The sequence below is a fragment of the Mustela lutreola genome, chromosome 1, assembly GCF_030435805.1.
Source record: "Mustela lutreola isolate mMusLut2 chromosome 1, mMusLut2.pri, whole genome shotgun sequence".
Lineage (NCBI taxonomy): Eukaryota > Metazoa > Chordata > Mammalia > Carnivora > Mustelidae > Mustela > Mustela lutreola.
Genome location: NC_081290.1, coordinates 34677445 through 34695066, shown reverse-complemented (window position 1 = coordinate 34695066; position 17622 = coordinate 34677445). Strand labels below are relative to the sequence as shown.

General features: G+C 44.0%; 1 protein-coding gene across 2 annotated transcripts in view; it reads right to left on the bottom strand.

Moving 5' to 3' along the window:
• Positions 1–10624: 10624 nt before the first annotated feature.
• The window catches only part of RBM47 (RNA binding motif protein 47), a 70721-nt gene continuing 63723 nt past the window's right edge, over positions 10625–17622 (bottom strand). For both annotated transcript variants that reach the window (XM_059163003.1, XM_059163011.1), the window contains exon 5: positions 10625–13429. In XM_059163003.1, the coding sequence (XP_059018986.1) occupies positions 13196–13429 (234 nt within the window). In that variant the 3' untranslated portion in view covers positions 10625–13195. The remainder of the gene's footprint in view (positions 13430–17622) is intronic.

Genomic DNA, 17622 nt, shown 5'->3' with positions numbered 1-17622 from the left:
GAGGGAATTGCTTAGCCCAGAACGCTGTTTTTTTTTTTTTTTCCCAAAATTATCAATCATATACAAAACTGTCATGCTGTAAGTAAAAAGAAAAATGGGGCAAAGAATTGTATTCCTGGAACTCCCTACACAGAAAGGGTAACATCAGGAGAAGGCATGACTTTTCCCTCACTCAATATGCTCTCAAATATGGAAGTAGTTTTCTTAGTTTAATACAACAGTTTACACCTTTGTGTTCTTGGGGAGACACAGTAACAGCAACATTCGGTCTTGCAGTTAAATCCATTCAAGTAAATAGTCAACCATTTGAAGTTCACCTCCCCACCAGAGCTCTTCTCTTCTCATTCTTCCTCCTTCAAAATGGCGCCATTTGCCGGGAGCTCATGTAACGTCAAGGCAAGGGGGAGAAGCTCTGGATCTTCATGTTGGTCTGTGGTCTTTGCTGGTTTCTGATGCAGCGGGATGTTTAACGTAATCTCTGGGGGTTTGGTCCTGGTTCTGATGCTGATCAATGGAGTCTGTGGCCAGTGAAACTGTTTGCTTTTCTTTCCCTGTGTGGGGAGAAGAGGTTTATCTAGCTCACCAGAGCATTCCACGGTGCTGGCGTTGTGGACCCTTGGAGTCTCAGTCACATCGTCCATCAGCCCCCTGCCTTGGGTGTTCATGGCAACCTTTGCTATGGGCACCCTGGTTATGTTTCCTTCTCCACGGGGCTGGTGAGGCATGGCAGGGGTGGGGAGTTGGAGGCAGGTGGGAGCATGTGGGGAAATATCATCATAAGATTGTGGAGAACCTAGAACCACTAACACTATCTTAGGTGTATCTATCCAGTCACCAGCCTCCAAAAGATTATTCTACCTCTCACGCCATATTGGATTTGAAGGGAAGTAGAGTACCAGCTACAATATTCTTTGACTTTCCTTGAGCATATCTGGGGTCCCCATTGGATTTTGGATATCTCATCCTGTGCCAAAATATTTTAAAAATTTATGCTCATCCTCTTGCCAAATTTTGTTTTGTTTGTACTCTGGACCAGAACTTTTGCCACCAATTTCCTAGTCTCCCTCCCACATTTTGCTGCCTCCTCCTCCCTGTTGGGTGAGCATGACACAGAATCCACAGATCACAGTGGAGGCTGATCCGTTGGAGTGCTATTGGCTGATGCCCATGGACTCTCTGCTGAACCGTCATGACAGTGCTCAATGGTCTGGCTTGAAGATGGAGCAGTCACAATTCAGACATTCTGCTTCTCTTTTGATAATATCTAACTTTCAAAACAATTGTCTTACAATGGACCTCCTGGCTGGCCTCTCACTCTTCAAATCATTGAATGCCATTATCCCAGGTATGAGAAGTCCCAGAACGTCATGATTAAAGCAAATGAAAAATACATCCATTGATATTTTCCAGAAGTACGGGCCCCTGGACAGCTCAGTCGGTTAAGCGTCTGCCTTCGGCTCAGGTTGTGATCTCAGAGTCCTGGGATGGAGCCCTTCATTGGGCTCCCTGCTCGATGGGCAGCCCTCTCCACCACTTGTGCTCTCTCGCGCGTTCTCTCTCTCAAATAAATAAATAAAATCTTTTTATTTTTCAAAGAAACTTTCCAGAGGTAATATTTCATTATAAAGGGTCATCCTTTTAAAACCCATAGTTTTAACCCACTTTTATATACCCGGTTACCTTCTGGACTTGGCCTCAGTTCTCTACAGGTGTTTCAAATTCAGTACATCTCTAAAGTGAGCTCACCAAGGGCTTAACCGAATTCGCTGCTGCCTCTATACTCTTTAGTTAAGTAAATCGCAATCCAGGGATCTGGTTAAGAATGTGGATTCTGGGGTGCCCTGATGGTGCAGTCCGTTAAGCATCCGACTCTTGATTTCATCTCAGGTCATGATCTCAGGATTGTGAGATGGAGTCTGCTGGAGATTCTTCCTCTCCCTCTGCCCCTTCCTGCCCCACCCCCACTCCTGCCGATGCTCTCTCTCTGTCTTGCTCTCAAATAAGTAAACAAATAAAATCTTAAATAAATAAATAAATACATACATACATAAAAAAGAATGGATTCTGGATTCTGTACTCAGATTGCCTGAGTCCAAATCCTGATTCCATCACCTACTAGCTGTGTGACCTTGGATAACTTACTCGACCTCTCTGTGACTCTGGTTCCTTGTTTACAAAATGGGGTAAGAGAAATATCTCGTGTAAAACAAAACAAAAACAAAAACAAAAACTCCAGAAGGATCAATTGAATATCTATTTAAAGAGTAGTAAGGGGGCGCCTGGGTGGCTCAGTGGGTTAAAGCCTCTGCCTTCAGCTCAGGTCATGATCCCAGAGTCCTGGGATCGAGCCCCACATCGGGCTCTCTGCTCATCGGGGAGCCTACTTCCTCCTCTCTCTCTCTCTCTGCCTGCCTCTCTGCCTACTTGTGATCTCTGTCAAATAAATAAATAAAATCTTAAAAAAAAAAAAAAGAGTATTCAGAACCCCCAGCCCCCTCCTTGCTTCAGCTGGGTATATGGCTGTCATGTCTGTTCTCATCCCAGCAGAAGCCTGGGGTTTTATTCTCTGGAGAGGAATCTGAACTGCAGGCTACCAGGCATATACCCTAACCCCTAACCCTAACCTAAAAACAACAAAAACAGTATCTCATGGAGTTGGTAAGAGGATTAAATGAGCCAATTTCTGTTAAGTGCTTGACACAGGGCTATGTGATATTAGCTCCATAAAACTGTACCACTACCCACCCAGTTACCCGGGCCAGAGACCTGGAGTTATTTCCCATTTCCCGTTGTCCCATCACTAGTCACCAAAGTTCATTGACTTTAACTTAACACCTCTTGAGCTCATTCCGTCACTAACTCACTTGCCAGTGCCTTAGCCCAGCCCGTTACCATCTCTCATCGGTTTCCTGCAACAGCTTCCTAAGGGATCTCCCTCCCCTTTCTCCTTCCCTTTCTGTCTGTTCTCCACGCTCCGGCCAGAATATCCTCTCTAAGATACAATGCTACTCATTTCCTTGATGAAAATGAATGACTGATTCCCCACTGCGCTCAGGACGGAATCTTATGCCTGAATCTTGTGCCAAATCTGCTCTTCTTGCCCCTTCCCTTCCCTGCCCCTTCCCCCCCGCGCTCGCACACACCCCCATCCCAGAAGACTCTCTCTTCAAACTCACATCACAAGCCTCACCCCTATTTAGGTTTCACTTCTTTTGTGCTGTTTACAGGCCCTTTGCTCCCTTTATCAATGATTCCTTCTCCCCCTTCTCAGCCTTCAGAACCCAGCATAAATAGTTTCCCCTCTCCAGGAACAGCTCCCTGAACCCTGAGTCTGGCTTAAGTATCCCTCCTCGGTACCCCACAAGCCCCCAAATTTCTCTATCCTGACAGTTCTCTCACTGCACCAGAACTTTCTTTCTTTCTTTTTTTATTTTTAAACTTTCTTTCTTTTAAAAAAAATATATTTTTATTTATTTGACAGAGATCACAAGCAGGCAGAGAGGCAGGCAGAGAGAGAGGGGAAAGGAGGCTCCCCGCTGAGCAGAGAGCCTGATGCAGGCTTGATCCCAGGACCCTGGGATCTTGACCCAAGCCAAATGCAGTGGCCCAACCCACTGAGCCACCCAGGTACCCCAACACCAAAACTTTCTTGAATGCATCACACAATGCTTACTATATAACCGATGCTCAATAAATGTTCGATGAATGAATGGAAGTTTGTTGGGTAGACACGTAGAGGTAAGAAGAGAACTTCCAAAAAGAACAGAGATCGTTTGTTATAATGGGAGAGAATGGTGATCAGGGAAAAGGAGCATAGTCAAATCTTCAGCTACCAACATGGCCTCTGGTCCATCAGAGGGGCCGCCAGAGATAAATGTCTGGAAAGGCCAGTTCTGACTATATGTGACTGGCAGGAGATAATTCTAGAGGGATGCCCAGGGGCCAGATTATAGAGGGCTGTGTGTGCTGTAAGCTAATGTCTGAGCTTCATTCGGTCAACAAGGCAATGCCAGTGAAGGTTTTTGACGTGTTATTCAGGTTTGGTTTTAGGGAGGACCACTCTGGCTATGATGTGAAGGGTGAATGGGAAGTGGAGAGGGAGTAAGATCAGAGGCGGGGAGACCCATGAGGAGGCCGACTGTGCCACCATTGTCCTTACAACATGGTAATAGGTACTGCTGGTGCTTCGTAGAGAAAATGGGATGCTGTCTCTTACTGTGGAAATCTCAAAACACAAGGAGCCAGACACTGCCTCATGTGATTACCCCACGGTGAGATTAATCTTGGGGGTAAAGAGGTACACAGACACTCAGATTACCAGGGGGAACATGCCAAAAAGCAGAAGTGGAGTCTCAATGGCCAATCTCCCTGCCATCAGTGGGATAGCTTAGCTCTATTTGGGACAGAGTATTTAAAAGAAAGCATCAAGCTATTGTGGTATGGTTTTTTAAATTTCAAGTTCCAAGTTGTTTGAATGAATGTATTTAACATCTGGGTGAAACAGCTGTTCTGAGAGATGCATTGAAATATGTTTCACCCAAGAAGGAGGGCTGATACTGAGCCAACCAAGTCTCTTTCCAGACTCCCTCAGAACCATAGAACTCTTACCGTTTTATGGCTTGCCTCAGCGTTGAAGCTCCTGTGAGGGAGTGAGGTAGGGTTCAGACGGGACGTTGGTTGTTAAATCTGTAAAATAATGTCTACGCTCTCATTTCCCGAGTAGACCCAACAAGGGCGTGAATGGTTACTCTTCCACCGACAGCTGTGAGGCCTTGGCAGTCATTTAGCTTCTGTCTGCCCCTCAATTTGTTCATTCATGACATGGGACTTAAAAGAATGGTAACTGCCTCATGGAGTTGTCATGAGGTCTTAGTGAGACACTGTTTAAAATCTTGGTCACCACGTAGACAGTCATGCCGTATTATTTAATTTAGAGCGTCACTGTCATCTTGGGCAAGCCATGTATCCCCTTTGGGTCTCAATTTCTTCCTTGATAACATGGAGATAAGGTTCACCATTGTTTCTTTAGGCCCCACCACAATGCTTGGCACATAATAGATGTTCGACTGCCCCCCAAAACACCTTTGTCGAGTGAACAAATGAATGAATGAGGAGAACAGGAAGGAGAGGCATGTCTTCTGTAACTGTCTTAGGGATTGTCCTGAGGGTCAAGTGACATAGAACTGAAGACAGCCTTCTGTGGACAGTGAAATGCTATTCAAAGGTAAGATGATAATAATATTACCATTTTAGAATAAAGACGTTCCCTTGAGTGGCATGTCTTTCCAGGATTTTATTCAGTATGTCTCACATGTGGGCCATTGGTCCTTAACATTAGTCAATTAACTCTCCAAAGGTCTAATTATTTGGCCCCTGGCAACTCAGAATTCCTAGGTTGAGCTCCCTTCTGGGATGTCTTTGTGGCACATGGTCATGGGCAGTTGGAGGACCTTCCCGATCCTTAGTTATTTTCTTTATCCTACTGGGTATAGCCTTAAATGCCAAAAAGAGAACTTTACTCCTCAGTTTATTGAACAAGGGATTTGCCCTTACTGAAAAATGTCCAACCCTGAGTGACTTAGCTCATTCTTTCCCTTTCTGGAAATGGAGTTTCATACAAGGGACGCTGGAGTGCAAGAGATTTGGAGCCACAGGGAATAAAAGAAGGACAATCCACAGGGCCCAGGAACTCCTAAGGATTTCCTGTCCCACTCTCTGCTGTGTGTGCTGGTTTTTATTCTTTCTTTTCCAATGACCTTTATGGTGATATGACTATTAGGAAATAGTGTAAACTTCTAAAATAAATAAATTAAGTCCTTACAAAATGGGTATATGATAATTACCCCCCATCCCCTCTACCTACCCAGATACAAACCCTTGTCCCCAAGTCTGAAGTTAGATGATCTGGGTTCAAATTCAGACTCCTCACTTACCAGCTATGTGACTTTGGGAAAGTTATTAAGGCTCTCTGCCTCCTTGCTTAATAGTAGCAGTGGTCTCAAGTATGAGAAAAATGACCCATGTGAAACTGATCTATGTTGTTAGAGGTCAGAGTGGTGGTTACCCTTGGGGAGGAGAAGGGGACTGGATGGGGCCATAGGAGTTTCTGGGATGGAGGTTATGTCTCATCTGGATGCTGGTAACATGGATATACTGTTTCTGACATTCTTCAAGCTATATGTGATATGTGCACAATTCTAGATCTACATTATTTTTAATAAGGTTTTAAAAATCCATGTAAACTACATGACTTGATCAGCATAGACGTTACTGTGTACTCATTACACTGTTAAATTTTTCTTACCTCTTGCTGAATGATCACCCTCTTAAGACTTTAGCATTATTTCCAAGCATAAAAAAAATGAGTAACAGGAAGAAATACTCACGGAGGGCAGGAGTATATTTGCACTTCGGTGTTAGGAAATGATGCAAAATAGATTATTTTCTCTATCATCTCTTATGCTCTGAATGCTTCCTTCTAGAAATGCTGGAGCCCATTTAGACTCGGCCACATTTCCAGAATTTCTTAGGGGTGCATCTTATTTGGAAAGGGGAGATTAAGGGCCTGTCAGGAGCTGGGTTTACTTAGCACCTTATGTAAGATTACGGCCCCTCAAGGGGCCGTATTTGAATCAGGGTTGGGGTGAAGCTGGTGAGGTCGGTAGAAATAGCATTTCCTGGTGCCACCGCTCTTTAGAATAAAGGTCCTGAAAACAGAGAGGAAAATTCCCTGCAAAAAGTAAACTGACCTGGCCCAGTGTTATCATAATACCATAAGCTCAAAATGTCTTGACCCAGGGCCCCCTAGCAAGGTCACCTCAGAAACAACTGGACCTCAGCAACTTGTCTTACCTGCCTCAGAATGACTAAGGCCTATTTAAGCCTCGTGGTTGGTTAATCATTAATGAAGATTTTTGACAAACAAAGTAGAGCAAGCCAAGAAAGAGGGATGGCTAAAAAATAACTCAGGAAAGGTCATATTTTTTGCAAATGCAGGGTTTGATATCCCATTTGATTGTGGGTATAACTGTGTGGAACAGAGTCACAGGAAAATACAAGCCCACCGAGCAAGCCAGTAAGGCTTGGAAGATACTCCTTGGAACCCTCCTCTGCCCTCACAGCCCTGGGGAGGACTAAATTTAGGCCTCCCTCATCTTTGATGAGAAGCCCGCCTGTCTGTAGGGCTGCCAGGGGGAAAGTGGGGAAGCCGTGTCTGGCACATGTAGCTGCAGTCTGATTTCTGAGAGAAAAGGGAAGAAGGGTCCAGAGGCTGGAAAGTGGACCTGAGGAAGGAGGAGGTGGGGAACCCTGAGAGGCCGGGCTGCCCTACAAACTCTGCGCCATGAGATCAAGGTTGGTGGGCATCACCCGGGACCAGGAAGACAGAACGGCAGGCGCAGCCCAATAGGGCAAGTGTTCAGAGGCACCGTGCTGTCAATGGAGAGAAAGCTCTGTTTCTCCGCAGTTTAGTAAATGCAGGGCGCCGCCATTTTCTGGAACTCAAAACTCTAAGGAAGAATGATTTAGGGTTCTTCCCACTTCCTTGTTTTAGGGGCCAAATCTCTTCCGTTTACAGCTAACACAGGCCCATGAACGCTGTTTAACGCTGAATGGAACAAAGGTCGAGTTTCTTCACTGCACACCCTTTCTCTTTCTCCAAGACAGACAGCCCTACTCAGCTTGTTCCGGGTACCTGACAATTCCACGGTTTTTTTTTTGGTGGCGACTTCCTGTTCCCTCTTCTTTCTGCTCAGCTTCCCTGACTCCTGCTCATTCTGTAGATCTTGGCTCAGATGCCACTTCTTTCCCTGAGTCCTTCTGAACCCCCTGCCCAAGCCTGCGGGGCTGCCTCTTCCCACTTCAGAGGGCTTGTGACCCTATCGTACCAGGCCTGGGACAGTCAGTTTTGTTGGCTGGTGTCTCTCCAGTACCTCACGCTGTGCTGGCACACAGTTAGCATTCAATAAATGGTTACTAAACCAATGAAAACAAAGAGGAATCAAAAGGGGTAAAATGGAAAGGCTTAATGAGTTAATATAGCAGAATGCATTCACCCTGCAGGGGAAGGGGAAGGAAATGTGTTTCTTGAGTACCTACAGCAATTAGGCTTTTTTCGATTCATTAATTCATCTGATTTACCCAATAACTTTGTTGAGGTCTGGACTAGTATGTCTATTTTACCAGTTAAGAAACTGGTGCTCAGAGTGGCGAGGTGTCTTTTCTAAAGTCACGTGTCTGCTAAGTAGTAAAGCTGGGGTGTTACCACCCCCCAGGGAGGTGGCCTCCAAACCCAGCCTTGTTCCACGAGACCACGGGGCTTGCCCACAAGGACAAGTCTTTGGGCAACCAGATTATTTCCAGGTATACTGGTGTGAGAAGTTAAGAGACAGAGGAATACTGAGTATCCAGAAAGGGATGACTGAAGAGGGAAAAGAGAAAAAAAGGCTGTATCCAGTCTGACAGCATCGAACTTGAAGTTGAAGCAAAACCCAGGTGGTCTCCTGAACCTAATGAGGTATGGTATTAAAGCTGAATCCTGCCCTTGACCTGGGGTGGTCAGAGGTGGGGAGTGTGTCAGGAAAGTGGGAATGCGGGGATAAAGTGAGTACGTTTGTATTTTCCTACCCGGTCATTTTTTTAAAAGCTGAAGATGTAATTTTTTTTTTAAGGGTCATGATACCAAAAATGTCATTTTGTCAAAAGAGCCATGCCAAAATGTCACATTTCATGTTAATCAAACAAAACCAACTCTGGTAGAAGCTGAGTGCCCAGAAGACTTTACAATAAAGATATAATACCATGTAATAATTGAGGTAATATATTATATATTTCTGTTCAATAGTCAAGCCCCCCAATATCCTTGAAACCGAGTTTGATAAGCCAGGAAGGTGAATTACAGCTAACAAAACACGCCCCGCACTGTCCATATGCCACGAAACAGAACCCAGTGAGTGTTGGACTGGCCTGGGATTATCCTTCACTAGAAAAGACAAACCAGAGCTTTGTTTCCTAACATTCTGACTTTCAACTAGATAACTGCTTACGTATATTGTCATGACAGTTATTTTTGGAATAAAAAGGGGGCACCTATTCCACTGAAGAATCAGAGAAGGGAGCAGCTGACTTCCTGTGATAGTTCTTTCGTCTTCTCTATCATCTCTGGCCCAGCCTGATAGGTAGAATTCCTTCAGTCTCCCAGAGTGGACATTTCCGGCAGCTCCACTTAGAGCTGTGAGGTCTTGCAGGCTGAGAAGAGGCATTTTCAGCCATTCAGCCTTTGGTTCTCACCCAAGCGAAGAAGTCGCCTATGGAAACATACTAGAACCCAATGGAAAACTGCACTATAGAGAAGCTTTGCTCTGAGGTAGGATGTTGGTGTGACTGGTTTTACCCACTTCCAGAGTCAGTGTACTGTTCACAAGCATCTGGGATGTGGAATCTGAGCATAAACTGCAGTTCAAGTCCTTCTCAGCTGTGACACCTTGGCCAGTCACCCTGCTTACTTCCCTGAGTTATTGTGAGGTCCGCATGAGATTATGGAAGCCAAAAAGCCTAATGAGTCACATAATCATAACTTTTGTCCCTGCTCACCATGCTGTTTATCTGCTCAGTCTGTGTTCTCCCCCCTGCGGAATGTAAGCTCTACTTGTGCAAGATTTTGTGGGTTTGCTCAAGCTGTGGTTGCTACAGCACAGAGTCAACCTGGCACCTAGTAGAGGAGTGATACACATTTTGTACGATTATTCTTTTTCTAATGAGATCAATCAAACTGTGATTCTGTAATTTGCAGGGCGTCTGTACTCTTCTTCCAGAATAAAAAGAAATCAGCAGATCTTGTTGCCCTTGAAAATATTGCCTAGCCATCTGTCATCTTGGGATGTTTGGCAGCCCCTCCTGCCTCTGAAAAAGGGCTTTATCTTTTTAAGAGGAAGCAACAACTTATTATTCCCAGAACCGTGAGAAGGAAGGCTGTAAGCCAGACTGCCCGAGACTGAAAGGTAAAATTCTTAATCAATGGTAAAGCCACGTGGGGCAAGTTTTTTAGAAGTAATTCCATTGATAACCCATCACCTGCCCTTGAATCATTTGACTGGCTTTGCTAATGGATATTGTCTGAAGTTAGTGATGCCCTCTAGAGAAAAGGGAAGCAAGTTTGCTAACCTTGCTGTGAACCGAGAAAATGAGGAACGCAAGGCTTTGGTTTCTGAATGCAGTGAGGGACCTTCAGGTCGCCCAGCACTTTCACGAGATCACCTAACAAATTCAGTGTCTTTTCAGCGGCCTCCATATAGAGGTCTGAGTGTGGAGCTCTTGGGATCATAAACTTGAGGACTCACAGCAGCGACAGGCTTAGCCACACCCTACATAAGTCCAGATGTTGAATATAATTTGGGTGCTAAGCCTTCAACCACCTAAGCTCAAGTCTGAGGATACGGATAATTCACAATTTTTACTTAAAACCCATCTTCAATGTAATTCCAAGCCAAAAACATGATAGTAACTTGTTGGTTACTCTGGCTGAAAATACTGAACTAGTTGTTTTCTTCCACTTTGAAAGGGTTTCTCTGGTCTTGTTAGGGAAAAAAAAAAAATCAGTATAATGAAAACACAATTTAAAATAAGGTCTGGAAACTGCTTTAAAGAAAGCTTTATTTACTACATACATCCTAAGAATGTATTGTAAATGGAGGAAAATCTAAATAAATTTAAAAGCTTTTCAAATACAAAGCAACTAAAGATAACTAAACTGCTAACATGTTTGAAAACAGAGAACACTAAAGCTTTTTTTTTTAATATTTATATAGTTTGTTCTTAACCCTAAAAAAAAAAAAAAAGTTCACATTTCAAGTTATAAACTTACCTCAGTAGTGTAGGTGAAATGGTTTTGAAACAGAAACAGACAGACCATAGAGAATAGGCTCACCAAAATCTGTTTTTAGGGTAGTTTGGTAGTTGCCATGTTGAGATACCAAATTTTTTTTCTTTTCTTCTCATTATTGGTTTTTTTTTTTTTTTTCTTCCAAATAATTTACAGGTATATGTAAAATACAGTAAGACCGCTGGGTCAGAGTCTCATCTAGTGAACCTCTGCGACAATCCTTCACCGGAAGGAGTTCTTTCACGCTAAGTCAAGGGACAAGGATCTGATCCAAATTGCATTTAGTTGATGACACACTCTGAAAGGTTCGATGCAGCTTGCTGGGTACATCACCAGGAACATTGCACAATCATCTTATGTCATTTAAGAATGATGGAAAGAAATGTTAGAAATGTTTAAAGGCCTTGGTAGGCACTCAATAATTTTATAGAATAGTTAAATAAATATTGCTTATATATAAAAAATTCATCCCACCCTAAGATGAGGGGGAGGGAAAAGGCATTTGGGAGTTTCTTAATTTAAATTTTAAGACAAAACTAAAATATTTGCTAAAGGCGTGATCCTATTATTAATCCATAAATAAGAATTCAGCCATTAGCAAAAATTCAGTGAGTTCAAAGATTTTATAGATCTCTAATGTGACATAAACACACAACTGTGTCCTTGCTACCTATTGCACAGCTCAATTCCTTGATGGAGCCTTTTAAAAAAGTTCCAAGTTGATGTATTTCGTAAAGCAGATGACAACCTTATCATTTTACTGTATTTTACATTCACTCTGCTGAACAAAAGCCTGGAAACAGGCACAACACTGCAACAATACATTTACTTCCTAATAATAAAACTTTTTAATAACATTGAAATAAAACGGTTTCACTCTGCATTAAACTCTATACCATGAACTTCCGCAACATAAAACAACTGAAAACCAGCATTAGATTATGTACAAGCTATCTTTTAACTTCTAGAGGTCTCTCCTCCTCCTCCTGGATATGCACGTCCCAAGTCAGCTCACCTACCACGTGCACAGCAACGGAGGAAAGCCCTGCTCAATAAACATAGTATTACCAACACCCTTGACGACCACAGACATTTTGCATTGAAACATGGTAAGTCAGCTAGAAGCATAACTTTCTGCGACAAGAGTCTCTGGGGGCCTTGTCGACAATAACATTCACTGTCTCTATAAACTCATACTTCAAAAATGAGTAAGATAAAAGCGTTAGAAAAGGAACTAAGGTTTTATATGAGACATTAAATAACTATGCAAAGATATCTTATGGAAACTATTAAAATCTTGTGCTTATGCATACTCTGCTATTGAAAATACCTCCCCAACCAAGACAAAATAAACAAAAAAAAAAAAACCCCAAACAAACGAAACAAAAAACCCCCAACAAAAAAACCCCCCACAAAAACCCAGAAGAAGTATAAAAGCTATCAATGCTTTCTCTATCAGAGTAATTCATTTGCCCTAGACTTGCCAGACTCGGAGGTGGGGGTGGGGATAGGAAGGAAGGAATGAGTAGGGGGGTAGGGAGGCAAGACACATGGAGAAGAAAGGGGAAACAGGGTAATGTGGCAGGTAAGAGCTTTCCAGTGTTTGGACTCAGAAGTGTGACAAGTCTTTTCAACGTGGGCTTAAGGAGAGATCGAGTGTTTCTTTAAAAACAAAACAAAACAAAAAACCAGAACCGTCATAGATAACACATGGTAACACCGTCACCCCTTAAAGCCAGCTGAAATAGAGATTCTACTCACTTTAAAATTGCACTTTCCAGTATAACTTTTAAAATAATATTTTATGTAGTATTTTAAAGCACTATTGTTTGTATCTTTAAATATTGAATATATTTTTCAAAATAGTTCCCTAGCTGCTCAAGTGTGCTTTTCCATATATAGTTGATATATTATTGAAGGTACTACAAAATAGAAATCTCTGGAGTGCAGAAGTTAAGAAAATAACCTTCATACTGAAAATATATCCTTAAAAATACAAAAACAAAAACCTCTATACAAATATACTAACGGCGTACAAATGTCTGAGAGATGGTATTAAGGCACGAACCGTCGCAAGTCTCTTAGAAATGTATGAACAGGGTCTGCTAAGTGGAAAACAGTCTTTAAAAAACAACAACAACAACAACAACAACTAGTGGAAACTTCATGAATATAAAATCTTTCAGGATGATACTGGATAACATTCTTCACTTTCAGGTTTCAGGAGTGCGGTAATGCCGCACGTTCTTTCTTCATAAATAGTAAAGTGTTCCTTCAGGGGTAGTCTGTGGTCTGCCTGCACTCTCCTCGCCAGTGTCAGTATGTCTGGTAGACGTCGTGGATGGGCACTGGGATAGCAGCGGCGGGGAAGGCCTGAGGTATGTAGCCCGCGTAGCCTCCGTACACGGCAGCGGCCGCATTCTTCTGTAGTGTGGCGATCGTGGCAGTGGCCGGAGCAGCGAACGGGACGTAACTGGCCCCGTAGATTCCAGCAGTGGGAATTCTCTGAACGTTCGGAGCCACTGTGTACACGGGGGTAATTGGGCGGCCCTGAAGGGGGAGACACAGAAAGGCCCCTTAATGACCGCGCCCATGGTGCCCTTCCCATGGAGTCAACCTGTGGACTCATTCTTCCCATTCCTGGAAGGGGACAGGAAGAGGTGAAGGCAAACGTTTTCATTCTCAGGGCAAGGAGGCAGCCAGGTAAAATAAATAATTATTGTAAGGGAAGGTGGTAAGGGCCATTAAGGTAAGCTGGAGATGTTGCGCCCTCAAGTCAAGGCTCCTGTGAGTTCAAAAGGTCAAAGTGACAGAACTGCTAAGCTAAGTTTAAATACTTTGGAATCTTCCATCTTGCCATTCCTTTCCAACGGCAAGGAAGTTGGGAATCTACCCCTTGCTCAGCTGATCTCACTGTAATTAAAAATGTGGTCCGGGGGCACCTGGGTGGCTCAGTGAGTTAAAGCCTCTGCCTTCGGCTCGGGTCGTGATCCCAGGGTCCTGGGATCGAGCCCCACGTCGGGCTCTCTGCTCCGCGGGGAGCCTGCTTCCTCCCCTGTCTCTCTCTGCCTGCCTCTCTGCCTACTTGTGATTTCTCTCTCTCTATCAAATAAATAAAATCTTTAAAAAAGAAAAAAGAAAAAAAAATACGGTCCATAAAATATATGCCAGTGCCTCCACTCTTACTTAACTGAAGGAACATGGTGCTTCAAATATGGGAGAGGACAACCAACTGTGACAATGTTATGGAACCTAGTGTATAGATCTCCACAGGGGCAGCTTTGGAAGCTGTGACCTGAAAACCCTGCAACCACATATAATTTTCAGCTGGTGTCACTGATGACTTTGACCATCTCTCACCTAAGATAGGATACCCACGACGCGTACGGTTGACCCTCAAACAACCGGGGTTTGTTTGAGGATCTACTTCCATGTGGATTTTTCCCACTATGCAGCACAGTACCTATATGTATTTTCTCTTCCTTATAATTTTTCTTACCTTATGACTTTCTTACTGTAAGAATACAGTACCCAATCCATGTAACATACAGAACATATGTTTCATCGACTGTTTATTTAGCAGGAAGCCTTCCAGTTAACAGTAGGCTCTCAGTAGTTATGCTGCCATGGAGTCAAAAGTTACATGTGGGTTTATGTACAACTGCGTGGAGGGTGGGGGAAGGTGGGCACACCTAACCCCTGCGTTGCTCAAGGTCAACTGTGCAGGTGGCTGTAGAGGCTCAGAAAAGGAACTAACTCACTTGGGAAGTTGGAGAAAGCAATGTTGGAAGCAGAGACATTTGAGCTGGGTCTTGAAGGATGAGGAGGAGTTTCTGCAGGAGAAGGCAGTAGGGAACGGCTAGCTCACTCATTAAAGCTTCCTTACTGCAGACACCACCTCGGGCTCCATCAGAGTCCCGGCTACGTGCTCTCGACTCTACCTGAAAGTCTAACATGCTACATTTCCCCAGCCAACAGGTGTAAAGAGTAAAGACTGCAGCTCAGTATTTCCCAAAGGGTTTGCTCCAGAACCAGTTCCGTGAGATGCTTTATGGCAAGGGGGATTTGTGGTGAAAGAAACACATGCTTAACAAAATACCTAGTATGCCTTACGTTCCTCACGATGCCCTGCAGTAAATGCCTATACGGCCTGTCTTCGTGCATCTTCAAAATAAACAATTGGGGATATACGAAATGGAGAATTCAATTTTTAAAAATGAGTTCTTCCTGGATTTTTGTAAGGGAATTAGTTATCTTTCCCTAACAAAATGTGCAAATGAGAGTCATAAAATTACGTTCAAAGGTGACTCACCATCGAAGAGCCATTTTTTCCACCGTAACCAAAATAATAATTATACTAAATGATAGTAACAACCGAGGGACTGTGGTCTGCTGGGCACTATTCTAAGTGCCTTATTTGTATGACGTTCTGGAATCATCCCAATCATCCCAACTACCAATGAAGCCGGTACTATGATTATACGGAGAGGTCTGATGTGTTAAATGACTTGCACAAGGTGACACAGCTTTTAAGCAAAGGAATGGTGATTCTGGAGCCTGCACTTTTAGCCCTGTGTTAGCTCATCTCCTACAACACTAAAACAGCAAAGATCTCATGGGCAAGAGAGAAACTTCAGAACTGGGAAGATGGTGTCTTAAAGCAAGACACAAGCCCTCTTTCCAAATGGGCAGACATATATTCAGTGACAAATGCACAAAGGGATGAAATTGCAGGGAAGGGGACATCCGAGAGAAACCTCTCCATGTGCTAAGGTCGAGCTCAACATCTAGGCCTGGAAGGGTTGAGCATGGGGAGCTGGCGGAGGAAGGAGCAGAGGAAGAGACCTCATCAAGGGGAAATGCCTATCCCTGTTCTACTTATACCAGAGGTTTGTGAAGATGGAGAACTCTCTGAGAAATAAGTTTTAAAAAAGGTCTATGCCAGTAAATGTTTCCTTCCGTTACTTACAAGGCCTTTATGAAGTGGAGGATATAAAGTGGCTGAGCAGGAACATGCCTGAGCATGTGCAAGATAGAGGAGAACGACTGAAGGTGTTCCACAGGAAGGTTCTAGAAGTAATGCTGGGAGCAGGTTTCTAGTGTGGCTCCACTTGGAAGAGTGTTCTAGTCACTCATCAGCAGCACTTAAAAATGCTCCTTCCGCTGCTGCAATTTGGCAGAGAATACAGGGGTGGGGACAGAGAGCCAAACATTCAGAGAGTCCAGGGTCAAAGGACTCAGAGGGAGGATGCAGAGAACCGAGACTGGCGGGTGGGCACCGAGGCCGCTCATACACAAAGAAGTCATTCTCAAGTTCAAAAGTAATAGCTCCACATATGTTGAAGGACGGGGTTGAGGGGGGGTGGAATCTCCATCAGAATAAACTGATCGTCACTGTCTACTGAGCAAACTCATAAGCAAAGACTCGGAACAGAGACCCTGATGGCAACACCGAGTGGAGACTGGTCAAAGACCGAGAATAGCCTGGAACGGTGAATACGAGAACGGGAATCTGGGACACCACGCACCACGGACAAAGTGCACGAGTTTCTTAGTCAAGGGAACTCTGACATTATTACCAGAATTCCACTAAATACTATTTGGAGGTTATTGTAGATATTTACAGTCAGGCCACAAGCCGTAGCTACGCTCAGTTGCCACTTAGAGTGTGAGTCATTTACGACTTACTCCTTTTCCGGGTTTTCAAAAGTCCAGACTCAAGGAAGACCTGACGACACACCGACACAGGAATATATTTCAACTGGTGTGACCCTTTCTGAATAGCACAGTAAGACTGTGCCCAGCGAGGGTAAAAGCGACACGAGGGCCATGTGATGGGTCCCCAGTCTGGCTCTATCTCTACATCACTGGGTTCTAGAACCCCAGCTGAGTTCTACCCAGTGGGTGTCTTCAAGGTGTGAGTCTAAGAATCTGCTCTGTAAACATACTCCCTGGATAGTTCTGACCCAGTTAGGGAAGAGACCTCCAGCCTGGGTATCTGTGCTTCTTGACTAAGAAGGTATCTGAGAGCCACTGCCTCATGAAAAGTAGCTTTAACAGGATTTTTTTGTTTTGTTTTGTTCGGGAGAATGACGTATCATCTATAGGTATTCCCTATGTGCTATGCGCTGATGATAAAAAGAAGATACAAGATGTGACTCTCGGTCTAGAGGAGCTTCATGAGTTGGGAGACAGAACAAAGCGGCAATCATTCGCCAAGGTATAATGTGGGTAACGAGACATACAGGGGACAGGATTTCCAAGGCTATGGTGGATGGGGAAGATTCCACAGAAGTCACGAGACTGAAGACACCACAGAGCAGAGAAGCTGTGAGCAAAGGTGGGGAAGGAGGCTGGAACCGTGAGACTGGACTCGGAGGAGGAATGGGAACAGCTGGGTCTGGCTGGAGGAGACGGTTAAGCACACATTTTGTAACGTTTCATAGATCTCTATCTCTACAGGCAGTTCTCTCTCCACACACACTGTATATGGATATATAGGTTGAAATATTTATACACAGAAGGGGGCAGAGAGAACTTTACTTTTTAGAGATTTTATTTATTTATTTGAGATAGAGAGTGTGAGACAGAGAGCATGAGCTGGGGGGCTGAGGGAGATGGAGAAGCAGACTCCCCCACCCAGTAGGGAGCCGGATGCGGGGCTGGATCCCAGGACCCTGGGATCATGACCTGAGCCGAAGGCAGATGCTTAACCACTGTGCTCTGAGAACTTTATTTAAAAA